The 27,568-nt window shown below is 55.7% G+C and overlaps 2 protein-coding genes across 5 annotated transcripts; one reads left to right on the top strand and one right to left on the bottom strand.

Annotated features, from left to right (window-relative positions):
- The first annotated feature begins 1,106 nt into the window (after positions 1-1,106).
- Positions 1,107-13,737, top strand: LOC125628489 (selenide, water dikinase 2). Of its 2 annotated transcripts, none has more exons than XM_048833541.2 (8): positions 1,107-1,438; positions 2,091-2,194; positions 2,567-2,674; positions 6,133-6,287; positions 6,843-6,933; positions 7,197-7,296; positions 7,670-7,882; positions 12,640-13,737. In XM_048833541.2, the coding sequence occupies exons 1-8, from the start codon at positions 1,189-1,191 to the stop codon at positions 12,666-12,668; spliced, it is 1,050 nt and encodes a 349-aa protein (XP_048689498.1). In that variant the 5' UTR covers positions 1,107-1,188; the 3' UTR covers positions 12,669-13,737. The 2 variants fall into 2 exon arrangements, with proteins under 2 accessions (XP_048689498.1, XP_048689497.1); XM_048833540.2 differs by lacking the exon at positions 12,640-13,737 and adding an exon at positions 8,573-9,531 and having other exon boundaries at positions 1,114-1,438.
- Positions 13,738-15,306: 1,569 nt separating this feature from the next.
- IKBKG (inhibitor of nuclear factor kappa B kinase regulatory subunit gamma) lies at positions 15,307-27,509 on the bottom strand. Of its 3 annotated transcripts, none has more exons than XM_048833534.2 (14): positions 27,398-27,509; positions 27,078-27,281; positions 24,877-25,088; positions 24,563-24,646; positions 20,080-20,144; positions 19,694-19,756; positions 19,280-19,403; positions 18,306-18,424; positions 17,600-17,752; positions 17,344-17,440; positions 17,073-17,222; positions 16,841-16,983; positions 16,470-16,531; positions 15,307-16,346 (listed from the first exon to the last, which is right to left on the bottom strand). In XM_048833534.2, the coding sequence occupies exons 2-14, from the start codon at positions 27,259-27,261 to the stop codon at positions 16,189-16,191; spliced, it is 1,614 nt and encodes a 537-aa protein (XP_048689491.2). In that variant the 5' UTR covers positions 27,262-27,281; positions 27,398-27,509; the 3' UTR covers positions 15,307-16,188. The 3 variants fall into 3 exon arrangements, with proteins under 3 accessions (XP_048689491.2, XP_048689492.2, XP_048689493.2); XM_048833535.2 differs by having other exon boundaries at positions 18,306-18,421; XM_048833536.2 differs by lacking the exon at positions 19,694-19,756.
- Between the last annotated feature and the right edge of the window lie 59 nt (positions 27,510-27,568).

The raw sequence follows: 27,568 nt of genomic DNA, 5'->3' as shown, positions 1-27,568 counted from the left end.
TTGTAAAATTTCGCCCTGGAAAGCTCCCCAGGTTATGTCCTTGTCTGTCTGGGAGTTAAATAGCATGACAAAACAAATTGACGGCTACCAGGAGATGGCCAAATATCATTAAATAAAAAACGGGGGGATGAAGGGTTCATGTTTAGCTATTCCACCTGGAAGCAGGCAGGGCACACCCTGACTGTTTTGAAGAAGCAATGCACACATTGCTCTATCCAAGGACAAGGGCTAGATATGAACCATGAGAACTTGATTGTTGGGACAGCAACTGTGGGAAGCTTTCTTAGCCTGGGCTCAAGGCCTGAGAACCAGGATTGTAGTAGATAAAGGATGGTAAATAAGTATATTAATCAACGTCATACATTCCTTTGTGTATCTTTTTGCGGTAGCAGTGTGTAATGCTTAGGGGGGAGAAATATAATAAAAGGAGAAGGTGGAAGGCGGGGGGGCAGAACAGCCCATCTCAGCTGACCAGCCTGCTTGCTTGCATAAAGCTGTGTTCTGTCTCATCATTGAACCGCCACACTAACCCAACCCTAACCCTAGACCCACACCCTCACCCTAACCTAACCCTAACCGTAACCTTACCCCCTCACCCTACCCCAACCCTAGACCCACACCCTCACCCTACCCCAACCCCACCCCTAAACCTAACCCTACCCTAACCCTTACCCCTAAACCCTACCCCTAACCCCTTAACCCTAACCCCTACCCTCACCCTAGACCCTGACCCTAACCGTACCCTAACCCCAACCCCTAACCCCTCACCCTAAACCCTAACCCCAGACCCTGACCCTACCCTAACCCAACCCCACCCGACCCCTCACCCTCTTACTCTGACCCTGACCCTTCCCCTGAGCCTAAATCCTCACCCCAACACCGCCTCCCAGTTCTCGCGGGATTTTCCGTTCCCGGCCGTGCCCCGCCCCCATAGCGCGGAGGCGCCGGCCGCAGCCTACTGGCGTTGCGCGGGGTCCCCCCTGCCAGGGCCCCACCCAGCCCGCGGGATTCAGTTTCCAGCGCCTCTCGCGGGATCCCCTGAGTGGCGGGATTTTCTCGTTCTCACCCCGCCCAGGTCTCGCGGTCTCTCCGCCATGACCCAGCTGTGCCCAGCTCTCGCGGGACGTGTCGGAGCCAGGTCCGCCGCTCGCGCAGGAACCGCCTTCCTGCCGCGCTCCTCGCTCCAAGATGGCGACGCTGTCCGGCTCCCCCTCGGCCACGGGCCCTGGCCCGCCCGGCTACCGGCCCTTCGAGCCCGAGGCGCTGGGCCTGGCTCCGGGCTGGCGGCTCACGGGCTTCGGGGAGCTGCGCGGCTGAGGCTGCAAAGTCCCGCAGGAGACGCTGCTCAGGCTCCTGGCGGGACTGGGGGGGCCGCGCGCGGGGCTGGCGGCGGCCGGGCTCGAGACGGGGGGGCCCGAGGCCGGGGGGCCCTCGCTGGGTGAGCGCGGGGGGGCAGCAGCACGGAGTGTGGGGGCGGGGCGTTGCATGGGGAGCAATGGGGTCGGGGAAACACAGGGCTGTGGCTAGAGGGGGGCACTGGGGCCTGTCGGAATGGGGAGGGGGCTGTGGGCGAGAGGGATGGGTTGGGGGCAGCAGGGGGCTGGGGTTGGAGTGGGGCCTGTGACCAGTGGGAGGGGCAATGGGGAGGGGCTGTGAGCAGGAGTGGTGGGGACTCTGCAGCCATGGGGGAGTGATGGTGTAGAGGGAGCAGGGGGGCTGTGGGTGAGGGAAAAGGTGCTGTTGGGTGGCAGCAAAACGAGGGGGTTGGGGCTGTGGGGGAAGTGTGGGTTGAGAGTTGTAGAGGCAGGGGGTGGCAGTAGGGTCTGGGAGCTGAGGGATAAGAGTTGTGGGCGGAGGTTGAGGTGGCAGCTTAGAGGGATTCAAGGTGGCAGTGGAGGGTTGGGGCAGTGGTTTTGGATGGATGGGGATGGTGGGTGAGGTAGGAGGGGGTTGAATTGGCTGTGGGGCCTGTGGCAGTGGAGGGATAAAGGCTCCAGGTGTCGGGACATCTGTGAGGAATGGGGATTATGGGTAGGGTAGTGGGCTAGAGGGCCGTTGCTGATGTGAAAGTCTCCATCTCCTGCTCGTAGGCATAGGGATGGACTCCTGCGTCATCCCCCTCAGGCATGGGGGTCTCTCCCTTGTACAGACCACAGACTTCTTCTACCCACTGGTTGAGGATCCCTACATGATGGTATGAGTAGGGGTGGGTTCCAGAGTGGGCAGGAGAAGGGAACAAGTAATGCCAGAGCCAGAGACTGCGCTTGTGATGGCTGGTGGAAGGCGACTGTTGTGGGCGTGCCATCTTCATGGGGGATGTGCTAGTGAGCTCAAAGCCCATGGGGGGGCATGGGTAGGGGATGCTCTCTAACTCAGAGCATGGGAAATGGGCCCCCTGCAGGGGACATGCTCTGTGGTGCAGAGCCCACAGCGCAGGAGATGGGCCCAAGGAGGGGGGCCACCTTGAGTCTCAGAGCCCAGGAGAATGGGGTATGGGCTCTCAGGCTCAGAGCCTGAGGCATGGAAGGTAGGTCCTATGGGTGACCCTCACGCTCCTGTGTTCTAGGGCCGCATCGCATGTGCCAATGTGCTGAGTGATCTCTACGCCATGGGCATCACCGAGTGCGATAACATGCTGATGCTGCTGAGCGTCAGCCAGAAAATGACAGATGAGGTGAGGGGATGGGATGTCGGAGAGAAGGGTCTACCTATGTGCTGTGGTCACTGACCTTCCCAGCTGGTATGGGTAGGCTCAGCGTGTCTCTACACTGCTGGTGTGGGGGTATGTTGGATGTTCTGTGACAGGAGAGTTGGAAGTACTGCAGGTTTATAGAGAATGAAGCAGCTGCTGCCCCAGAGCTGGCAGCCTGATAGTTCCTCTGCTCTGTAAAGCACAACTAAGATTTCCAGGCACTGAGTTACAATCCAGGGAGATGGTGCGGGAGGTCCTTGTCTCCCTACCAGAGCCCTGACTTTCCATCTAGGGCCCCTGAAATACCCTAGTGCTGGGGAAGGCAGAGACTGAGCCTTCTCATTGGTCTGATCCAGACTCAGCTCTCGGACATGGTTGGGTCCAGGCCCTCCCTCTGTCTCTCTTTCCCAGCTACCCAGATAGGAAGCTTCCTGGCAGGCTACAGGGTGTCTCCTGGCATCTTAGTGGCCTAACTGGGCAGCACCTCCTGTCTCCATCGGTCCAAGGCTAACACTTGTGTCTGTGTGCTTTTGCCTGAGACCATTGAGTGGGGTTCAGACTCCCCACTGACTTTATACTAGTCCCTGCACTGGTCCTGCTTTCTCTCTTCAACTCTGCAACCTGAGGGCTGAGGGGAGAGAACAAGGCTGCGTGGGACAGGCGGAGACTTAGGAGGTGAGATGATACCGGCGTAGCGAAGGGACTATCATGCAGACAGTGAAAGGGGAGAGCAGGACTAGTACGTGGGCATGCTGAGAAATTATTATTTAAAGAAAACCAAAACAAGGAAATTAACTGCCCCCAACAGTTTGTTAATGCAGAACAAAGGTTGCCCAGTGGTGTCTCATGCCCTTCCAGAACATGGAGATTGGCTAAACTGAAATCCCAGAAGTGGAAAGTGAAGGTACAGGCCGCCCTCACAACACAGCCTTAACTCTACCATGTCCCAGCATGCCAAGAACACACATTCTGGCACTCTAGATATCACAGAACATGGTAAAGTCCAATGCCACCTCTTTGCTAGGACAAAGGTCAGGTTTAGGTCTGGTGTATTGAACAGGTGCTGCCTGCCTCGCCTTACACTGAGAGGCGGAGCCAGTGCCACCCAAACAATCCCATATTTGCTGTTTGCTGCCACCCCTTCACTCCTGCAGTGAGGATTCCATCTGAGACATTGATTTCATCTATCCCTCACTAAGCCCTGGAGACCACAGTAGTGTATGCCCCCAGGCTGATCATCCCTGTGGGATGGGAGGAAGAGGACACCCTCATGCACCTCTTCTGACTCAGCCTGCAGAATTCAGCACTGAACTGAGGCATTCCTCAAAGTTCATATGCAGCTGTTCTCATAGCATGGTGACAGCTCTGCCAACTTGCTCCAGCTGATTCACCCACCACTCAGTACAGCTGTGTCTCACACAGGATTGTAGGTGGAGTGCAGGAAAATGCTTAAATTCAAATCTGGAACACAGCACAAACAGTGGCAGGTTTTTAATGTCTGCCTATTATGGCTCCCTCTCTTACTTTAACCGTTCCCTGTGGCTATTGCCTGCTGTGGGGGGGGGAGAAGGCTTAAGATTGTGTTGTGGGAGTACCAGGTACCTTTGTATTTCCTGGTTTCCAGAAGCTGTAGCCAGCAGTGCTGGGCAGCTTGGACTCGACATTAACAAAGTGTTGGGGGAGTTAATCGAAGAAAAGAGTCACATGATGTGGCCCATGCTATAGTGTCTCTCTCTCATCCCCCAGTACTTGGCACAGGTCAGTGAGGAGGCTCTTGTTATACTGAGCAGTAAAGCAAATACACCTCTATTCCGATATAATACGACCCGATATAATGCGGGTTCACATACAACGCGGTAAAGCTTTGATACGCTGCTCTGAGCAGTGTGTTAAGCGTGCCGGGCCAGGGCCAAGGGGTTGGATAAGGGGCAGAGGGTCTCAGGAGTGGTCAGGGGTTCCCCCCGCCAGGGTCTGGGGGGCAGGAGCTATGGTGGGGCACTTTTGGAGGCCCCACAGTCCCAGAGTGGCTCAGGAGATTTGCGGGGGGGCCGGGAGCAGCCCGCTCTGCTTCCCTCGCCCCGGCCCCAGATGTGTCGCTTGGGGGAAGGAATCCCCTCCGCACTCACCGGCAGTGGCGGAAGTGGAGCAGCCCGTTCCACTCCGCCAGCTCCCAGCCGTGGTGCTCCGCTTCCCGCTGCAGGTGAGTGTGGGACCTTTCCCCAACCTTGCCCCCAACAACATGGCTGGGGCAAGGAAAGCGGAGCGGGCTGGGGCTGGGTTGCTCCACTTCCCGCCGCCGCTGAGTGCGGAGGGCATCCTTTCACCAACCCCTACCCAACCTCCCTGCTCCAACCCCTATCCACACCCCCCGCCCCCTGACAGGCACTCACCGGCAGCGGCGGGAAGTGGAGCAACGTGGCCCCAGCGCGCTCTACTCCGCCAGCTCCCAGCCACAGCGCTCCGCTTCCTGCCACAGGTGAGTATGGGGGCTGTCCTTTCCCCAACCTCCTCGCACTCACCAGCGGTGGGAAGTGGAGTGCTGCGGCTGGGAGGTGGTGGAGTGGAGTGGGCTGGGGCTGCGTTGCTCCACTTCCCGCCGCTGCCAGTGAGTGCCTGTCAGGCGGTGGGGAGTGTGGATAGGGGTCGGAGCAGTCAGGGGGCAGGGAGGTTGGGTAGGGGGTGGGGTCCTGGGGGCGATTAGGGAACAAGGAACTGGGGGGCCAAAGCAAGTTCGATATAATGCGGTGAGATTTTTTTGTCTCCCAAGGACCACGTTATATCGGGGTAGTGGTGTAACTTTAATTTCCCCTCTGGTCATCTTGTCAGTGACCAGCTGTCAGCAGTCAGTGCCCCAGGGGCTCGGTACTCTGTGCCCCTAGACCCATTTGTCAAGCCCCAGTCAACAACTTGGTTCTCGTCAAAGGAGTTACCTTCATCCTGATAGGACACTGAACTATGTCAGCATCTCCACAAAGCACTGTTTGTTCAAGTGTGCTGTCGGGAGGCTCCATGCTGCAGAGAATGATTATTGTCCCTTCATTCTGAGGATGCCTCCTCGCCTTCCCAGCCTTGCTCTGGTCGAATGCCCTGCTGTCCTGGCATGTTTTCCAGCATTTCAAGTCCTTCTGATCTTCCTGAGTGGAGCTGATTAAAATCTGATATGTGACCTTTGGCTGTAGGTGTGAGGTCACCTGCAGTGTCAGTCTGTCGGGCCCTGTTGCATGTTGTCGTCCTTTTCTATTCCTCCTACTAATCCACTTTCTCAGAATTCGGAAGTGTTGGCAGATCCCAGATCCTGGTCCTCAGCTGCTCTCTCCCTGCTGGTGCCTCTCAGTCCTGGCTTCCCTAAGGCACGCCCTGCCCTCCTTACACACAGGTCCCCTGAGCTGCCAGTAGCCAGCCCACCAGCTGTTTCCTGACCTGTGTTCTCACCTTCCCAGGAGCGTGAAAAGATTATGCCACTGATGATCAAAGGCTTCCGGGATGCCGCAGAGGATGGTGGGACATCAGTGACAGGCGGGCAGACTGTGTTGAATCCTTGGATCATTGTCGGGGGTGTTGCTACTGTGGTGTGCCAGCCCAACGAATTTATCATGTGAGTGAGGAGCAGTGAGGCCCCAGGAGCTGTACAGTTAGTACCAGGGTTAAAGGGCAAGGGGCAGCCCGAGGTGCCAGAAGCCTCCAGTGGGCAGGATAGCCTGAGGCATGCACAGCTCCTGGAGTGGCGGGAGGGAGGAAGTATGCAGGGGTCCCACATTTCTGTGGTCTGGGCTGCGTGCTAGCCACTACACAATTCCCTGGAACCAGACCCCGAGGGACCATGCTTTTTACAAGGATGAGCGCGGCAGCTCTCCGACTCAGTTTGGGTTTTCAGGTTCCAGCTTCCTTATATCTCACTGTGGTCTCTTACAGTGAGCCCACCTTAATTCAGTCTCCTGGAGAGATTTCTGCACCTTCAGGGAGCAATGCAATCAGCGAGTAGTGATGCAGGGAGGTAGAGTTAGTCACCCAGAATATGGCATTCGAGAGTTCTTTGGTCAGCATGGAAAAGCCACGCTCTTCAGTCAGTATTGGTAGAAGCAGTGGCTGGAGGGCATAGCCAGGAATGACTCACCTGGGTGTGCACAGTTCACGGGTGTATCCGTTTCAGGCCAGACAGTGCAGTTCCCGGAGATGTGCTGGTGCTGACCAAGCCGCTGGGCACGCAGGTGGCTGTCAACGCTCACCAGTGGCTGGATAATGTACGTATTCACCTGCTGCTATTGTTGCCCTGTTATGCGTGCACAGCTTGCAGTCGGGGGAGGTGAGGGAGTCGGGATTGAGGAGCTGCCATGGGAGAGCCCCCATAGATCCTCGGGCCCAGGCGGTAGAACATCCACAAGATGGGCAACAGGCCTTGCTTTGGGACCCTCCGGAGGGTTTGGAGGAGACTGAGCCCCTGGGGGTGGCGGGGGAAGGGGGGGCAGGCCTGGGTGCCTCTTACCCTCTCCTGTTTCTTTTCCAGCCTGAGAGGTGGAATAAGATTAAGCTGGTGGTGTCCAAAGAGGACGTGGAGCTGGCCTACCAGGAAGCCATGTTTAGTATGGCCATGCTGAACAGGACAGGTAGGCACCTGGACATGTAGTTGGTGAGGAGCATAGGCTGCTCTGTTCTGCAGCTCCCAGCAGTAGCCTGACTGGGCTTGTGGCAACAGGACTTGCTTCCTGCCTCAGTGTCTGGAGCTGGTAGTCAGGGAGCAGCCAGAGCCTCTTGGCTTGTGAGCTCATAGGTTAAACTAAGCAGCACGACATGAGATCTGTGCTTGGCAGGGCGTCTTCAGGGGAGCACCCCTCCTCTCCCGGCATTAATCTCCCAAAAGAGAAAGAAACGAAGCCCTGGCAAGTGAGGTGCATAAAGTCCCTTTTGGAATCCACCCCCTTGTCATGGAGTTAGCTCCTTCCTGACCGGCCCGTAAGTGCCTCTCCTTCCCCGCCACAGCTGCCAGTTTGATGCACACTTTCAATGCTCATGCTGCCACCGACATCACGGGCTTTGGGATCCTGGGCCACGCACAAAACCTGGCCAAGCAGCAGCGCAGCGAGGTCTCTTTTGTCATCCACAACCTGCCTATCATCGCCAAGATGGCTGCCATCAGCAAGGCCTGCGGGAATCGTTTTGGGCTGCTGCAGGGGACATCCCCGGAGACATCAGGTAGGGCGGGGAGCCAGGGTCACCTGAATTAGAGGTGCCTCCTAATTCACCTACCCACAGGCAGGTGAGGACGGCTGTCTCATATCATCAGGCCTGGCCAGTTCCCTGGGGATTTCAGGGGAGGCAGCTGGGACGGTTTGTGGCTCAGAAGCTTGATGCCTCTGAGATGAAGCTGGGGCAAGACAACATGGGATTGGCACCGGGGCTTCGCGTAAGACAGCCAGTGACCAAATGGTGGGGCCTGGTGTGACAGGAGAGAGGGAGAGACTCACTGGGTTAACCTGGCAGAGTGGAATCTGATACCATTTTGTTTCAATATTTATCGACTCCACTCTCCTGGGCTGGCTGCCAGGCCTTAGTCATCCTGCCTTGTAGTCCCTGCCCAGGGCAAGGAGAGAAATGCTAATCCCTGCACGTCACCCCAGGCCACTGCGTGTGCACCGGCTCTAGCTAGCGGCTGGGCAGCGGGACTCTGGTGGCATCTCCCCACAAGCTAACTGTGTGGGGCAGAGAAGAGCTTTCACCCCTTTCTGAGCTGCTCTGATTGGCCCATGGCAGAAGGCTTGCGGGGCCAATAGCAACCTTCCCCCCACGACTGCTGCTGACTGTCTACATGGCAGTGAGACTTGAGGGCGAATTGACACCCCTCCCCCCACAATGGGGACTGAGTAGCCCTGTCCCTCTTTGCAGGGGGGCTGCTAATCTGCTTGCCCCGGGAGCAGGCCGCCCGCTTCTGTGCTGAAATCAAGTCTCCCAAATACGGGGAGGGGCACCAGGCCTGGATCATTGGCATCGTGGAGAAGGGGAACCAGACTGCGCGCATCATCGACAAGCCGCGCATCATCGAAGTGACGCCCCGGGGCGCCACGGCCTCCCCCCAGGAGAACAACTCAAGTGCCAGCCCTGAAGCAGCCTCGTGAGATGGCAGATCTTCCTTCCTTTGGACACTATAGGCCTCTGCCACAGATACAGGGCAGCAGGGCTGGCTGGGTGTCTTGGCTTTGGGAATGAGAATCACAGAATCATAGGACTGGAAGAGCCCTCGAGAGGTCATCTAGTCCAGTCTCCTGCACTTTGGCAGGACTGCTCTATACCATCCTTCCCTTGAGAGCTGTGCGTCTCTCATGGTGCAGCAGATGCTGATCTTCCTCCCCAACTCAGAGCAGCACTGTGATCAAACGGCTCCCCTTCCCAAGGTCAAGGTGGCCGAGGCAAGGCCCTTCCAGACTGTGCCTGAGCTGAGTGTCCGGTGATGCTGCTTTCCCCACAGGCTGATTCAGGGGGTTAATGTGGCTAATTGGTTCCTGCAGATGAAATGAATTAATTATTTATTAAGGATAAATGCAGGTGATGCAGAACAGCAGGTAGTTTCTGTCTAGAATTATTTATTGGAATATTTCAACGACCTCTCAGGCTCCCCCAGCCTTTGTTCAGACTGAGCAGCTGGTATAAAGGCTGGGAGGGTTGGTATAAGCCATGTGGCTGGGCATGTGCCCTTCCTCTCTTTAATGAAGCTCTTCCTCTTAAACCCACCCTGGGGCTAGGAGGAGTCGAGGACCCCCAGAGGGCAGGGCACCAGCTCAGCCAGGTGGATTGCTTCTTGGGTTGTAAATTCCTGATGATTGATTCAATAAATACCAATTTCTATATGTGCTGTGGTGGTCAATCCGCAATGGGGGGGCTGGACGCACACTGCACCGACGGCCTGCAACGAAGGCACTTCACAATTGGCACGATCAGAGTGGGATAGGATGGTGCAGGAAGGGTGGGGGCTGAATGTCAGCCAATAGATGTATCCGGTATCGAAGTTAATGTAGAATCACTGCTGCTAACGTTTGCAGATGATGCAAAGATTCACGGAGTGGTCAATGAGGAGGATAGGGCAGCCATAAAGAATGATCTGGCCCAAGCTTGGTAAGATGGGGCCATTCAAACAACGTATTTCAATACAAGGTCATACAGCCAGGAACATTGAGTGCAGGTGAGAATGCCCAAGGGGCTTGTGTGCGCAAAGGTGGGAGGGGAGCATGCAGTGAGTGGGTCTGTGGGTTGGGGTGGGGTGTGATCAGGCCAGCTAGGAAAGCAAAGTGTAAGGAGGGCCTGGGGCTGTCACGTGACTTTATGGGATGCTCCTTGTTTTGGCCTTTTCAGTGCACTTTGCAAAATGGTTAATGGGAAAGGGCTGGAGGAGGGGAGAGAGGAAACCCCTCAAATGATCACTGAACCCAGGAGTCTGGCCCTGCCACCCCAGGGGAATGGCCTAGCCATCAGGATCATGGAGGGCAGTGTTGGGGGCAGGGGGATGGAGATAGATGGCTGGTCTGTTCGGGCCAGGTGGTGGTGCCACCTGGTGTCCGTGAGGGAGGTTGGTGCTGCTGGAGCTGGGAGAAGAAATTACCCTAGCGTTCTCCCATACTGGCCTCTGGTTCTGCCTGAATTCAGCCTGGGACTGATAGCCAGGACTTTTGCGTTCTATGCACGGCTCTGGGAAGGGAGTGGGGTCTAGTGCAGTAATTCTCAACCTGTGTTCTGTGGACCCCTGGGGGTTTCCGCACCTCCATTCAAAGGTGGAATCACTTTTTTATTTTTGTAAATTTTTTAGGGGTCTGCAAATGAAAATAGGTTGAGAACCACTGGGCTGGGGGAGTAGGGGACTGACAACCAGGAGTCCTGGGTTCTCTCCCTGGCTCTGGAAGTGGGGGGTGGGGTTCTGGTGGGTTAGAGGGAAGGGGGAGTTTGGTTCCCACATCTGCCAATCAGCTGGTGTGAGATCATAGACAAGTCCCTTCCCTGCTCTGTTTCCCCTTCTTGCCAAGTATCTATTCAAATTGAGCGTTTGGGTCAAGGACTGTCTGTGCGGTGCCTGGCAAAATGAGATTCTGAGCTCAGCTACCCTAGTACTGCTAATAATGCATACTGTGTAATGGGGCCCAGTCGCAGTTGGGCAGGGCGTGAAGACTTGTCTGGCAGCCAAGAAACACCCAGAAATAGGGCATGATAGTCACTGGAGATGCTCAGGAGTTGTTTCTGAAGCTGCACAGGAAGTTTCCATTAAGGGCATGTAGTCTTGCAGGCCTCACCCATTCACCCTCAGAGCTGAGCCAGTCAGAGCATGGTGAAGATTACATGCATGGGAGTTAAAGCTAGCACTGTGGACTCTGCAGCCAATTGACGTGGGTGATTGTTGTGTGGGCTGGTCCCAGCACCCAGATAATTTTGGATGCAGGTAAGTGCTATTCCAGCTGTACTGCTGGTGAATGCACACAATAGGCTGTTGTGTCCTATGGATCTGGAGGGAGAGCTGGCAGCCCTAGAGGCTACAGAGCCTGTGGGACTTAGACCAAGACTCAGTCCCAGTTTAAACAAGGGAGCTCATAGCTCAGTGTAAGAGAAACCAGGGCAGAGTCAAGGAGTACTTGTGGCACCTTAGAGACTAACCAATTTATTTGAGCATGAGCTTTCGTGAGCTACAGCTCACTTCATCGGATGCATACCGTGGAAACTGCAGCAGACTTTATATATACACAGAGAATATGAAACAATACCTCCTCCCACCCCACTGTCCTGCTGGTAATAGCTTATCTAAAGTGATCATCAGGTGGGCCATTTCCAGCACAAATCCAGGTTTTCTTGTTTCATATTCTCTGTGTATATATAAAGTCTGCTGCAGTTTCCACGGTATGCATCCGATGAAGTGAGCTGTAGCTCACGAAAGCTCATGCTCAAATAAATTGGTTAGTCTCTTAGGTGCCACAAGTACTCCTTTTCTTTTTGCGAATACAGACTAACACGGCTGTTACTCTGAAACAGGGCAGAGTCGAGAGGGGGGGAGGGTTTGTCAGTCCTCATCTGCCCTAGCGGGGCACATGGAGAGAGGACAGTGCCCAGGCAATGGGGGTGTTATATGCTAGTCCCAGAGCCTGCACCACTTTGGATATAGGATACAGATTTCCCCCCTCACCAGCATCTGAGCAGAACATGCAGTTGCTAACCCGAGGCTGGAACACTGCTAGTCATGAGGATCCTAGACTGTGCTCACTGACAAAACTCGGAAGGGTTTGGAAAAGCGCAGAGACGCTGCCGTTCTTCTCCAGCTCTGGAGCATCCTGGGACCCGTGCTGCACTTCAGGGCAGGCTGGAGAGTGAGAAGTTGAGCAGAGGGGATGTGTTCATATGCATGGGCTGAGGTATAGAAATGTAAATGTTTTGTTAAAGTCATGCATTGGACTGTGCATAATAGCAACAAAGTGGAGCAGTCTTTATGGGCAACAGTAGCACTGTTATTACCTAATAGATAGTAAACAGACGTTATCTATAAATGTTCCAAATGCTGTTGAGGGTGTTCGCTGTGTGTATTGTTTGTTTAGTAAGGGGTTGACTGGGGCTCTGTCTTTGAAGCTGACTGGGAACTAGTTACACCAGCAATCCATGTTTTACACACACTGGCCCTGAGTGTGACTCTGCAGAATCAAAGGCCAGAGTTTGGTCTTAGCTGAAAACTCTACAAGGAGTGTTAAGCTAATGTGTAGGGGAGACTGTCCTAGAATTCTACACAATATTAGCTCAGCTCTCTGTTCTTGGTGTGCATTTTCTGATGGGGCCCTCACCCAGTTGGGACCTCTAGGTGCTACCACACGTAAACTTAATAGTGGGGCCTTTATGTGCTCCTGTAATCCTGTAGTAATGTGGCCCTGATCTTGCTTGGAATGTTGATTTTTTCATCCTGGTCTCCTTTTAACTAATTCCTCTCGTTGTAGGTTGTGGCATCAGTGCCAGCCCATCATGAACTGGAACTCAAAAGTGGACTCACATATTTGTGCTCCATAATGCACCTTAGCTGGAGATGTCATCTCAGAGTGTTGCGATGCTGCTGTGGAACATTCTTGCTAGGGCTGTGCTCTGCTGTGGGGGAATTTTTGATCCTTGATGCTGGAATAGGGAAGCGTTGGTACCAAAATGCTGCCTTTCTCTCCCTTCCCTCCCCCAATGCATCTGTTAGCAAACTTTTGTTTCCACTTCAGTTGCTGAGATACTATCACCTGCCCCCACATCCTCCTGGCTGTAGAGAGAGGAAGCTGCACTCAGCTAGTCTGTTAAAATAGAAGTAAAAATCCCCTTCTCACACACATCTGTAAGAAAATAGTGCGCTGTTCCTTGCCGTCAGTTCTTCACACCGGGTGAGACTGCTGGGACAATGCAACAGGAGGTAAAAGGCCTTAAAAGGGAGCCTGCGATAATGCACCTGAATGTGCTGGAGGAGTTGGAATCACCTCAGCACCAGAGCACACCCTGCTGCCCATGGGGGCCTTAGTGCTTCAGCAGCAGCCAAGGAAAGGTTGCTGTGGGGCTGTTGCACCTCCCAGAAACTGTTCTGAATGTGGGCTGTATTTTGCTTTTGAGTCCCTCTGTGTAATCTCATTAACTCTAATTTAGCCTGATTTCTGTTCCCCTTGCCTCACTGTGTTAGTGTCACCCTGATTTGGCATAAGAATGGCCGGGCTGGGTCAGACCAAAGGTCCATCTAGCCCAGTATCCTGTCTTCCGTCCGTGGCCAGTGCCCCAGAGAGAATGAACAGAAAAGGTCATTATCAAGTGATCCATTCCCTGTTGCTCATTCCCAGCTTCTGGCAAACAGAGGCTAGGGACACCATCCTGGCTAATAGCCATTGATGGACCTGTTCTGCATGAATTTATCTCGTTTTAAGTCTTGGCCATCACAACATCCTCTGACAAAGAGTCCCACAAGTTGACTGTGTGTTGTGTGAAGAAATACTTCCTTTTGTTTTAAATGTGCTTTTAATTTGGTGGCCCCTAGTTCTTGTGTCATGAGGAGTAAATAACACTTATTTACTTTCTTCATCCTAGTCATGATTTTATAGACCTCTAGCATAACCCCCATTAGCTGTCTCTTTTCCAACCTGAAAAGTCCCCGTTGTCTTATTCTCATCCTGTAGAAGCTGTTCCATGCCCCTAATCAGATTGGAACAGCAGAGTCCCCTGCACTGTAACCCAAGAGGCTGCTTGCAGGGTGATGTGCTTTGCAGAATGGGCCTGGCTTTTAAACATCAACATACAAACCAGACTTTTTATGTTAAATCTCCCAAGCCATAATGAGACAGAGACTGGCCCCAAAGCTGGGGGGAATGTGGCTCTGTAACTTTAAAGGAGGGAACACTTACTGGGGGGTGTGGAGAGTGCTATGGTGAGGTTCACTTGCCATCTTTATGCTTCAGAAATTTGGGAGGGATGCATCAGCTGTACACAGTGGAGCTGGGTCCTTCCAGCCAGGGTCCAATGGGGGTGGGGGGAACAGTGCTAACTAAAGCTGAGCCCCCCTCTGTGGGCTGCTAATAGAAGTGTCCACTGGGCTCCTGCTAATGCACCTCAGCCAATGAGCCACAAGTGAAGAAAAGCAAGCTTCCTGATTGGTCTGCAATGTAGCCAATCGGTGGGGGCGGGCCCACTCAGCCACTCGCTCCTGCCAGCCTTGCGTTCTGGTTACATAACACGCACCGCTCCCCTGCTAGAGTCAAATGGCCACGCTCGGAGGCCGGGTGCGGTTTCGTTAGGGCATGAGCCATAAATGCTGCAAAGCAACCGGCTGGCAAAGAGCCCTGAAAAAGGCTGCGTGTGAGAAGTTGAGAGGTTTCAGAGTAACAGCCGTGTTAGTCTGTATTCGCAAAAAGAAAAGGAGGACTTGTGGCACCTTAAATAAATTGGTTAGTCTCTAAGTGCCACAAGTACTCCTTTTCTTTTTGTGAGAAGTTGAGCACTTTTCGCTAGCCCAGTATCCTCTATGTTAACTAGCCTAACTCCATGAGCTTGCACGCATGCACCAGGAGGCTATGCTCAGGGGATTTAATACTCCCCCCAGCGTATTTGGTTAGTTTATAAGCAACTTGTGAGACATATTTCAGAGTAACAGCCGTGTTAGTCTGTATTCGCAAAAAGAAAAGGAGGACTTGTGGCACCTTAGAGACTAAGGTGCTCAAATAAATTGGTTAGTCTCTAAGGTGCCACAAGTCCTCCTTTTCTTGTTAGACATAAGACTCCACTAGTTGGTAGCTTCCTAATGTTACTTTTTTAAAGTTAATTTAGGAAAAAAAGTACTTCCAAACGTGCCCAGTGTTCATACCCTTTACGCACAGAGCGATTAACCTGAGGAAAGCCTGTCTCCCAGACCAGGAGGCAGCACTTCCACTCAGGCCTCAACATGGAGCACAACGATGGCTCATTGGCTATTTCAGAAGTACTGAAGGGTACTGGCCTAAGGACTGACACAAGCGACCCAGACCCCTACTGCCTGCCCTGCTGCTTACACCGTAAGGGGGCAGAGTTGCCAGATGATCCATAAATGCAAACTAATGCACACTGGAACACATAGTCCTCACTACAGACGGTGTGTGTGTGTAAAACAGCTGCTGTTTAGGATTAACCAGTATTGAATTTTATTCGCCATCTTGTCTTCCCCCCTCCCCTCAGTAGTGCCAGCACTTGCGTTTTGGACACTGTTATTCCATGGTAGAGGAGGGCAGACCTGGTGATTGTGTGAATCTAGCTCAGCGTATAAGCACCTTCACAAGAAGAAAATACCAGGTACTTAGAAAAGAAGCAGATTCTTGTGTTGTAGATGCTTTAGCCAAACCAGGAAGGGGGCTCAATACAGCAAGGTCTGTAAACACTCAACTCCCCTCCCTCCACATTAAGTTTTAATAGACTTTACATTAAGGCAAGAGTCTGACTTTTAGAGCAGCACATAGACCATAACGTTAAATAACCAGAGCACAGTGTAGAAGGAAAGCAGAGAGATGCTGCGACAGCCTGAAACTGAGCAGGAGAATCTGTCTTCACCACCACACCCTGCAAATGGTTCAGGGTTAGCAATAAGGTGCTCAAAAAGGAGATGAACAGTGAAACCTTCCTGTCACCCCTCTTCTACCCCTGCCGAGTGCTGCTACACCCCTGGCTTGAAGTGGTTTCCATTCTATACAGGGTTTAAAGTTTGGTTCAGTAGCTCTCAGCGCCCCTGCTCACCCTACAAATCTGTCAATCTCCACAGATTGTCAAATCCCTGAATTACAGCAGATCAGGTACATTCAGTTTCACGTAAGGCAGAGACAATGGTGCAAACCCCATCCTCCCCCATGATACCCACAGACTGTCCATTCCAACTGGCTCAAGACAGCTGTGAACCCAGTTTGCAGCATTGTGTCGCAGAGCAGCAAGTGCCATGGGGGGGGGGGAAGCAAAGAGTCGAGCAGGCCAGGCACGCCCCTTGCCCCCAGCCTCCTCCTCCTTCATGGGCATCACTTGATACAGTCCATCACATGGATCTGCAGTGTATCCATGTCAGGAGCCTGGTACTGGCACTTGGGACAGCAGAAATCCGGCTGCTCCTCGGAGATACTTCGCCTACGCCCTGCAGCTGGCAGGGCTTGGAAAGGTACTGGGGCCATGTTGTAAACTAGGGAGAGAGAGAAAGTTACTGTCCCGAAGATCAGCACCTTCCCGTGGTGCCCAGATAGTCTGCAAGTGCCCAGGCCCTGGCCATGAGCATGCCCCACCTAGGGAGAGTTTTAAGACTCACCTGGCTGGGGTACAGGCGGGCGCCCCTCCGAATGGCGGTTCCTCATCTCCTCCATCAGAGCCCTTTGCAAAACAGCAAGAGGTTAGGAGTGTGTGGGTGGGGGGAAAGGGGGGGGGTCAAAGCAGAACTTCAGCATCCCTTTCCTCCTCCCTCCCCCTCCCCGCAAGCATTAGAGTGGGGCTCAAACCCCCATGGGACCCAGGGCTGTGGGCATGGCTAGGGACACTGGCTCTCCACAGGAGCCCCAAGGGACAAAGCACCTGTCTGCAGATTCGTCTAGCAAGACAGGAACTTACACTAAGCTCTGACCCACTGACAGAGCCCACAGGCCAAGTGTTTGGGGAGTGGACACAGACAAAGGGAACACTCACCAGGTGGCTCCATTAGCGTCTGCCTTCAGCTTGTCATAGTCCCGCCGTAGCTGCTCCAACTGCTCCTGCAGAGTTTCGCGTTGCTCGTGCAACTTCTCCCGGGCCTCACGTTCTGCTAGGAAATCCGCCTTGTAGATATCGGCCTGCAGGAGAGGCACCAGCGACCCTGCCCTTCAGCAACTGTGCGCGCACACACACAGTTACCCCCCACCTCCCATCCCCCTGCACCCACCTGGGCCTTCAGCACCGGGATGGTCTCCAGCACAGCCTTGTGCTGCTCCATGTCCTCCTTCAGCTTGTCAATCAGCTCCTGCTTGGCCACCAGTGCCTCCTCGGCCTGCTGCAGCTGCTGTAGCAGCTCCTTCAGGTGCAGCTCCATGCCCTGGAGTGGGGGAGAGGCCCACATAACACTGAGCAGCAGGGCACCCAGAGGGCAGGGCTGGCCCCAGCCATGGAAGCCAGCCAAGCAGCCCTTCTCCCCCACAAACCAACTCTAAACCCACCTGGCTCCTCTTCTCGCTCTCTAGGCTGGATTTCACATGCCCATCGTACTCCTGAAAGATCTGGTGATAGGCCGCCTGCAGCTGGGCCAGCTTCCTCCTGAGGGATAACTGTGAGGTCAGAAGCAGCTCCCCACCCCCCTCTGCTCCCATACCACCCCAACTCTCCCTCCCACTCATCTCCATGGCACACTCCCCCCACCCCCCAGACAGACAGGCGCTCCTCTGCTCTGTGGCCCCCGTTCCCACGCCCACTCACTTCTCCTCTGTGGCGCCCTGCCTCTCCACCCGCAGCGCCGTCTCCAGGTTCTGGGCCTGCATGCGCAGCTGGTCCACCTGCACGCTGTGCTGCTTGTGCAGAGCCTCAGCCTCCCGCTCCAGCTTGCAGCGCTGCTCGGCAGCAGCCTGTGCTCTGGTGCACCGGGCAGGGGAGAAATGCCAATGTTAGCAGGGGGCTCGGTCCCACGTGCCCCCTCGATAGTGTGAAAGAATGAATTATATTGAAATTATAATTCATTAAAGAAATGCTACTTGAAGGGTTTGTTGAAATATAGTTGTCAGGAAGAGAAACATTAAGGAGTGTGAGACAATGGGTCCTCAAACTAATTAACTTGGAGCTCCTACTGAGCTAGGAGATTGGTAAAGGTTAGTATGCAAATAAGATATGTATGTCTATTTGTCAGTTTCTGCTTCCTTTTGTCTCTTATGTTAAATTGGCTTTGGCTTAGCTGTATAAATAAGTTATCTTGAGCCTCAGAGAGGGGCTCACATTCAGGTGCATTGGCAAAGCGCTTTGCTAATAAACAGAGTGGTCTGATAAATTATGTGAGTCCTGAATCTGACTTTGACAATTGTCAAGGCCTGCATCCCACTTCCAACCTCCCAGGACAGGTCAGTGGCTGCAGCTAAACTGACCTGCTGCCAGCCCCAGACCAGGAGGGAAATTCACGGGTGCGCATACTCACTTCTCCTCCAGATCCTGTTTCTCCAGCATACAGGCCTCCAGCCGGCTCTGGCTCTCCTGCAGCTCCCCCAGCAGTGAGGTCACCTGGGCTTTCACCGAGGCCCTGTCCTCCGTCAGCTGCTGCAGGGAGGGAAGGGTCCACACCTTAGCCCAGGCCACACCGCCTGGGGGATCTAGATTCAGAGAGAGGGTGAGGCTGCCGCAGGCTGGGATGGAGGCTTATGGAGGCCCCGTCCTCCTCCCTTTCCCACTTCCCTGGAGGAGGGGATGGCGTTGGATGTGTTTGCACGTGGGGGGAGGGGGGGTAAGAAAAAGGGAATATTCTAAAAATGTTTGTGACTGATATGCATGGCAGGGACTTACTGAACTAGAGATCGCTACCCACTGGGGACAGAAGGGTTAAAAAGCTGCTTCTGGGTCCGAGCAGGGAACATGGGGGGGGGGGGGGGGGGGGAAGAGAGAGAGAAAGGTGTCACATCTAGGGGTTGCTAGAGGACTGGCTGCAACTGACCCATGTCAATGGGAGCCCAAGGACTGAACAATTAACACCTAACAGCGCAAACTCCAGCAGGCAGAGCTTGGGGACTGAGGAGGTTCTGCAGGAAAGACAATGGGACTGGGGCATCGGGACTGGGTTAATAGCAGGTGTCACCATTGGCTTCTCTCTGCTAACCAAAGGACATCCAAAGCTGCACCCAAGTGACTACACCCAGCTCTGTTTGGAGAACACCTGGCTGCTGGGCATCACTCACTGGGGTGTATGGGTCCCTGCAGAGCATAAAAGTCTCTCCCAGGAGTTTGTCTGGGAGGGCCGGTGCCCGGGGGCTCTATCTCTGACTCAGTAAAGCTGCATAGCCTCCCCTGACAGAAGAGGGGGACTCCTTGGGGGCATGCTTACAGGGTTTCTCTGAGGGTCTGTTTAAAGGCTGGGGTCTAGCACCCATCCCATGGGGCCGTGACTTTGGCAGCATTTACCTCCAGCTGTTTCCTCAGGGCCTGAAGCTGCTGCTCGGCCTGCTGCTCAGCCTCCTGCGCCCTGGCTCCCAGCCTGGCCACCTCCTCCCGCACCAATGCCAGCTGCTGCTTCAGCTCCACGCTCCTGCCAGGGAACCCACACAGTGAGTGGGTGATGGATCAGCGCCAAGAGCCCTGCCACCTGCCCCCGCTGCGTGTCTTGCATTCCCCTCCTATCCACCCCCCCCGAAGTATCCGCCAGCCTCTTGCACAAAACCTGACCCACTCCATCCCCCAAGCGCTGAGAGCGCCCTGCATCCCCCTCCCCTCATGCCCACACACCACATCCCAGAGCCCCCTGCACCAGCCCCTAACACACACGCAGGTGCCAGCACTGTCCCCAGGGGCACAAAACCAAGCCGGGAAGCAACTTACTCCTCCTCCGTCTCCTTCAGCCTCCTCTGCAGCAGCTTGGCTGCGTCCTGCCTGCTGCTGGGTCTGAAAGGACATGCATGGGGGTGATGGGTGCCCGGCAGATCTGAGCCCAAGGGTGGCTGGTGCTCAAACCCTGGGGAGCTCTGCTCCCCTCAATCACAGCCCCCCACCACCACAAAACTAATCAGTTGTTTCTGCCACGAAGGATGTGGCCCATGGTGTCCACACAGGAGGATACCTGTTGTTCCCTCCGCAGAACCTGCCCCCTCTTTCCCCGCCAGTGGGGTAGGGACGCCCAGCCTGGGAGATAAGGGGGGCTGGGCACCAGCAGAGGTCTCCCAGCCTCACTGTATCACCGCCTCCAACGCAACGTAAGCTGCTCTTACCCGCTGTCCCCGCTGCCCTGCAGGACCTCCAGCTCCACCGGCCTCTCCAGCTGGACCCCATTCTCCTGTGAATGACATTGGCACCGCTGAGCCACAGCTGCCAGAACCAGCCCAACTCCCCCCACCCTCCCACACCCCACTTGGAAACAGTCCCAGGCTGAGCAGGGCCAGCCTAATGCCCCCAGGAACCCAGGTCTCCCTGCCTGGCACAGGGCACCCCAAGAAAGGGGTCCCATTTCTCCCAGCACCTCTATGGCTAGGGCCCTCAAACATCCCTGTGACCCCCACAGAACTCTTGATTCTGTGAGGACATAGGATTTTTTCTGACGCCTCGCTGTGCCTGTTTCCCCCCATACTTTTCATTGCTACCCAGTAGGGAGAAAAGGGTCAAGTTTGCTCTTGGGCTGTGCAGGATGGGGTGGTAGGAATGGTTCAGTAAGGAACCCACTGAAAGCAACCCAGATCAATGCAGCGCCTGAGAACATGGAAACCCCCCATGGCCGGAACATTGACACCTAGCATTCCACCGCCCGGAGGAAGGATGTCCCCACAGCCCACACCCCTCAGTAGGGAAGCTGAGCAGAGAGCAACTGGAGAACAAAGGACTGGGATGTGGCAGGCAGGGGATAAAGTGCTGGCTGTGGGCAGAGTCTGGCAGCTCTCATCTGGGACTGAGAAAGGGGCAGAGACAGAACTGGAAGTGGGGCCCACTCCAGCTTGGCTGGCAAATTGTTCTGTCCTGGCCTGATGGACTATGTCTTAACCTTTGTTTCTCTGTGTGAACGTAAGGAGGCCCCGGGTTGGGTTACAGGTGACTAGTGAACCAAGCTTTGTTCTGCAAATCCTGCCTGGGTGCATTAGTCCCTGCACAGCGTGAGAGTCTCTGACCAGGAGTCTCTCTCTGCTGGACTTGCTGGGCAGAGCTCACAGCAGGAATCAGGCACGCTGGAGCCCCAAGGCTCAGTCTTGGAGGCGGTGAGGCTGCGGGGCCCACCTCTGCAGGGGGTGAGGGAGGTCTGGCATGCTGAAGGGGTTCCTCCATGGAGCAGAGATCCTGCCAATTGGCAGAGGATACAGGGGGCATTACAGAGATCCCAAGTCTGCCCCTCACATTCTAGTTCACCAAAGAGCCTCCTGTCCAGTTTCCAGGGAAAGCCTATGTCACACCGGTCATCACAAGCTTTGTGAACTGCATGTGTAGATCGTACAGATGATTGTGATGTTGCATTCCATAGGATTCTGTGAAAATATGCTAATGAGTGTGAATATAATGTAACTGGAATATGCTTCATGAAATGGCTCTGTTTACTTGTAAGTCTTCCTGTAGGGGGAGGGTGGTGGTGGGGGGCTGCCTGCGCGCTGGCAAGTCGGCAATGAAGTCTTACAGTGACGTGAACTGAACTGGAATCCATCTTTAACCAGGTGCTTTTCCATTTAGAAGAAGGGGTGGGAACCCAGAGGGAGATAAAGGATTCCCATCTTGTGCAAAAGATATATAAGGGAGTGGAACAGAACAAAGGGGGCTGCAGTCATGAGAAATCTCTTAGCTACCACCTGAGCTGGAACAAGGACTGTACCAGGGGAAAGGATTGGGCCCAGAATAGAAAGACATCTAGTCTGTGACAGAAGCTTATTCGAACATCTCTGAGGGTGAGGTTTCATCTGTAATCATATTCTTACTGTATTAGGCTTAGACTTGCGTATTTTTGTTTTATTTTGCTCGGTAAATTACTTTGTTCTGTCTGTTATTACTTGGAACCAAGTAAATCCTACTTTTTATATTTAATAAAAATCACTTCTATTTACTAATTAACTGAGAGTAAGCAATTAATACCTGGGGAAGCAGACAGCTGTGAATATCTCTCTACCAGTGTTATAGAGGGCGGACAATTTATGAGTTTACCCTGTATACACTTTATACAGAGTAAAACAGATTTTGGGGTTTGGATCCCATTGGGAAATGGGTATCTGGGTGCTAGAGACAGGAGCACTTCTTAAGCTGTTTTCAGTTAAGTCTGCAGCTTTTGGGGGGGCGTGGTTCAGACTTGGGTCTATGTTTGCAGCAGGCTAGCGTGTCTGGCTCTACAAGACAGGGTACTGAAGTCCCAAGCTGCCAGGGAAAACGAGCTCAGAGGTAGTCTCAGCACATCAGGTGGCAGTCCTAAGGGGGTTTCTGTGATCTGTATCCATGTTGGGAAATGATGTTCTTAAGGCCTCGTTTTAAAGTAAGGGTGGGCAAACTTTTTGGCCCGTAGGGAAATTGTATGCAGGGCCATGAATGTAGGGCTGTGGCAGGGGTGAGGGAGGGGGTGCGGTGTGCAGGAGGGGGCTCAGGGCAGGGCTTTGGGGTGCAGGAGGGGTGCAGCAAGGGGCTCAAGGCAGGGGGTTAGGGAGCGGGGTGCAGGAGAGGTTCGGGCTCCGGCCCGGCGCTGCTTACCTCAAGTGGCTCCGGGGTGGCAGCGGCACGCAGCAGGGCTAAGGCAGGCTCCCCGCCTGCCCTGGTGCCGTGCCACTCCTGGAAGTACCCAGCATGTCCAGCAGTGGCTCCTGGGGGTGGGGTGGGGCAGGGAAGACAGCTCAGCCATGCACTGCCCTCACCTGCACGTACCACCCCTGAAGCTCCCATTGGCCGCGGTTCCCCATTCCCAGCCAATGGAAGCTGTGATAGCCGGTGCCTGCAAGCAAGGGCAGTGCACTGAGCCATCTGCCCCCCCTCCCCCCCCCCACACAGGGGCCATAGGGACGTGGTGCCGGCTGCTTCCGGGAGCGGCGCAGGGCCAGGGCAGGCAGGGAGCCTGCCTTAGCCCCGCTGCACCACAGGGCTGGCAATCCGCAGGCCGGATTGAAAGCCCCGATGGGCCCACGGGCCATAGTTTACCCTCCCTGTTTTAAAGGCAAGTTGCTCAAAGGTAGTGTGGAGACTTTCTCCTCCTGTCAGGGGGGGCACTTCTGTCCATTTACATATTGAGGCAGGTGCGAATGGGAACAAGCAGACAGACACAGCAGGGGTTCTCCTGAGTGGCAAGAAAGCTACCAGTGGGCCTGGGGTCAGCAGCATCTTATTACACAAAAAGAAAAGGAGTACTTGTGGCACCTTAGAGACTAACCAATTTATTTGAGCATGAGCTTTCGTGAGCTACAGCTCACTTCATCAGATGTTATACCGTGGAAACTGCAGCAGACTTTATATACACACAGAGAATATGAAACAATACCTCCTCCCACCCCACTGTCCTGCTGGTAATAGCTTATCTAAAGTGATCAACAGGTGGGCCATTTCCAGCACAAATCCAGGTTTTCTCACCCTCCACCCGACTTGATTATGATTATACACCAGCAGGAGAGTGAATTTGTGTGGGGGGGTGGAGGGTGAGAAAACCTGGATTTGTGCTGGAAATGGCCCACCTGATGATCACTTTAGATAAGCTATTACCAGCAGGACAGTGGGGTGGGAGGAGGTATTGTTTCATATTCTCTGTGTGTATATAAAGTCTGCTGCAGTTTCCACGGTATAACATCTGATGAAGTGAGCTGTAGCTCACGAAAGCTCATGCTCAAATAAATTGGTTAGTCTCTAAGGTGCCACAAGTACTCCTTTTCTTTTTGCGAATACAGACTAACAAGGCTGTTCCTCTGAAACCTGTCTTATTACACAGAAGAGCAGCTTGGAGGGTGAGTTTAGGCTTTAGAACACATGTGAGGATTTTACTTCCAATGTTTCTCTTGGAGTCTCCGTTCTTTGTGAGCCCTACCCTGGCTGTGTGAGAAGTGGCGCTGTGCTCTGAGTGTAACCAGTCAGCGGCGCTGGGGGTTCCTGTGGGAACAGCTGGTCTGGTAATTCTGGGCACATCCAGTAGATCAGGGGCTGGGCACTCAGGGGGATGCTGGGCCATTGCTAGCCTGCATGTGCTGAGGAGAGGCCTGGTGCTGCCTGTGGCCGAAGCCAACAGGGAGCTGAACCTTGGCTGGTCCAGACAAGGCTCCCTCGCGTTAAGGGCAGGTGGGAGCGAGGTGCCTCGCAACCCTGGGTACCCCCGGGAGAGATGGGGGCATTACGGGTAACATTCACATCCCCCTACCAGTCCCTTACCTTGACCCTCACACCAGCCTCTCCTGGGGGCTGCACCTGCTGCTGTATCTGGGCCTGCAGGGTCTGGTTGGCCTCCTGGAGCTGCTCCAGCTGCTCCTTCAGCAGCTGCAGGGTCTCCGGGCCAGGGGGAATGGGGAGAGTGAGGGACAGACACCACAGCCTGCTTCCCCCACAGCCAGCGCTCCCACCCTGCCCGCTGCTGGGAGAGGCCAGGGCTGGAGTAGCCAGGAGCTCCTCCCAGGCCAGAGGGCCCCCGATGCGCCTTTTTCCTTCTACTCTCTCAGTAGCACAGCTATGGATAAGGCAAAGCAGGGACATTTCGGGGTGGAGTATTTTGTTCCTCAGGGAATTGGGAGCTGGGTTAGGGGAGATCCCCGACCAAGTGTCTCTCACCATCATGGGCTCAGCCAACTCCTGGGTCAGGGTCATAGTGTCCGCCTCCTCTGGCTCAGGAATCTCCTTCTCCAGGGTGCGCAGCTAGGAAGTTGCAAAAGAGTCAGACGTCTGAGAAGAGGCAGCTGTCCTGACCTACCTCCTGACTCCCCATGGCCCTGCTGCAGAAAGGAACTGGGCCAGGGGAACCGCAGAGAGATCAGTGCCCAGGTGAGACCCCCTCTTGGGCTTGGTGTTGGGGGGAAAGGTGGCACAGAATGCCCCTGCAAACCCCCCTTCCCCTTGGTGTGGGGGATAGGAAGCTCTCCTGATACCTGCTGCCTTCCCTTGAGCTGCTCCACCTCCCAGAGGGCCTGCTCCAGTTGGCACTTCATCTCGGTTCGCTCAGTGTTCAGCTTCTCCACCACATCCCGGGCCTCCCGGAAACGGAGCATCAGGAACTCCTTCTCCTCGCGCTGTATGGCCTGGAAGCGCAGGAACTCCTGGTAGCGCTGCCGCAGCATCTGGTTACTCTGTCGAATGGCCTCTGCCCCAGGGACAGGGAGATTGTTAGCCTGGTGCTGGCTGAGTTCCTACCCTCTCTTTGTGGGGGGGCACACCCCTTATCCAGCTCTCCACCCCCCCATCCGGGAGACCTCTCTGGGACCAAGGGAGAAGTTTGGTAATGTGTTTGATGCCCGGGTGTGCCTCAGTTTCCCTCTGTGCTTAGCATTGCTGTGTATGGCCTGGGGTGGCATGAGTAGGTCGCTCAAGGACTGGCTGAAACCCACCCACTGCAATGGAGGATGTAGAAAGACAATGGGAGCCCCAATGTGTAGGATGTGTCAGGTCACATCTAGCAACAACCCAGTAATAGCAGGTTTTCTCCCACCCCTAAGCCCATTGCTTCTTGTCCTGTCCTTAGAGGTTCAGGAGAACAAGTTTTCTCCCTCCCCCTTGTAACAACTTTTATGTAATTGAAAACTGTTCTCATGTCCCCCCTCAGTCTTCTCTTCTCCACACTAAACAAACCCAGTTTTTTCAGTCTTCCCTCATAGGTCCATGTTTTCTAGCCCTTTGATCAGTTTTGTTGCTCTTCTCTGTACTGTCTCCAATTTGTCAACATCTTTCCTAAAAGGTGGCCTTGTTTGAAAAGGCTCCTTGGTGTCACTGCAAATACTCCAGGGCCACACTGCCCACTGAAGGGGCCCAAGAAAAGCCTCCTGCCAGGGGTCTTTCTTGGCAGGAAACAGCGCAGCGCACCCTGGCCCTCAACCCACCCACCCCCCAGGCCACTGGGAGCAGGGACTAGCCGCAGTGCACCCCGGCCCTCGACCCACCCACCAGGGGGAGCAGGGACTAGCCACAGCGCACCCTAGCCCTCGACCCACCCCACCCCACCGGGCCACGGGGAGCAGGGACTAGCCACAGCGCAGCACACCCCGGCCCTCAACCCACCCACCATGGGGAGCAGGGACTAGCCACAGCGCACCCTGGCCCTCGACCCACCCCACCCCACCGGGCCACTGGGAGCAGGGACTAGCCGCAGCGCACCCCGGCCCTCGACCCACCCCACCCCACCGGGCCACGGGGAGCAGGGACTAGCCGCAGCGCACCCCGGCCCTCGACCCACCCACCATGGGGAGCAGGGACTAGCTGCAGCACACCCCGGCCCTCGACCCACCCACCATGGGGAGCAGGGACTAGCTGCAGCACACCCCGGCCCTCGACCCACCCCACCCCACCGGGCCACGGGGAGCAGGGACTAGCCACAGCGCACCCCGGCCCTCGACCCACCCACCATGGGGAGCAGGGACTAGCTGCAGCACACCCCGGCCCTCGACCCACCCCACCCCACCGGGACACAGGGAGCAGGGACTAGCCACAGCGCACCCCGGCCCTCGACCCACCCACCATGGGGAGCAGGGACTAGCTGCAGCACACCCCGGCCCTCGACCCACCCCACCCCACCGGGACACGGGGAGCAGGGACTAGCCACAGCGCACCCCGGCCCTCGACCCACCCACCATGGGGAGCAGGGACTAGCTGCAGCACACCCCGGCCCTCGACCCACCCCACCCCACCGGGACACAGGGAGCAGGGACTAGCCACAGCGCACCCCGGCCCTCGACCCACCCACCATGGGGAGCAGGGACTAGCTGCAGCACACCCCGGCCCTCGACCCACCCCACCCCACCGGGACACGGGGAGCAGGGACTAGCCACAGCGCACCCCGGCCCTCGACCCACCCACCATGGGGAGCAGGGACTAGCTGCAGCACACCCCGGCCCTCGACCCACCCACCATGGGGAGCAGGGACTAGCTGCAGCACACCCCGGCCCTCGACCCACCCCACCCCACCGGGCCACGGGGAGCAGGGACTAGCCACAGCACACCCCGGCCCTCGACCCACCCCACCCCACCGGACCACGGGGAGCAGGGACTAGCCGCAGCGCACCCCGGCCCTCGACCCACCCACCACAGCGCGGCCCCCCAGCCGGAGATGAGGCCTCCAGGGGGCCCGGCTCTTCCTCACCCTTCAGGTCCTGGTTCTCGACCAGGAAGCGCTGCAGGGCCTCGTGCCCGGCCAGGTCGGGGGGCAGCTGCCAGGCCGCCACCTTGCCCAGGGACGAGTCCTCGCCCAGGGCTCCGCAGTCGCCACCTGGGCCTGCGCTTGGTTGCACCATCTCGCAGCTCCGGCGCTGCCGGGTCCCGTTCATCCAGCCGAGCGGGTCCCGGCCTGCGGGGAGAGATTGCGGCGGATGAGACGGGGGGGCGCCAGCCAGATGGGCCCGGACACCTGGGTTCAAATTCCCGGCGGGAGAAGAGGAAAGATCGGACACCTGGGTCCCTTACCCGGCAGCGCGGGGGAGCTCGGACGCCTGGGTCCCTCGGCCAGAAGTCCTAGTACCTGCGTCTCGCCCCGCCCGGCTCCCACTTCCGGGATCGCGGCTCTGCCCCCCCGGAAGTTCTGCCACAGAACCCGGAAGCAGAAGGGACGCTCGGCGGCGGGTGCGGACCCCGTTG

This window comes from Caretta caretta, chromosome 23, assembly GCF_965140235.1.
Source record: "Caretta caretta isolate rCarCar2 chromosome 23, rCarCar1.hap1, whole genome shotgun sequence".
In the NCBI taxonomy this organism is placed as follows: Eukaryota; Metazoa; Chordata; order Testudines; family Cheloniidae; genus Caretta; species Caretta caretta.
Note: the sequence above shows the minus strand (reverse complement) of the source record. Positions and strands in the feature narration are given on the sequence as shown.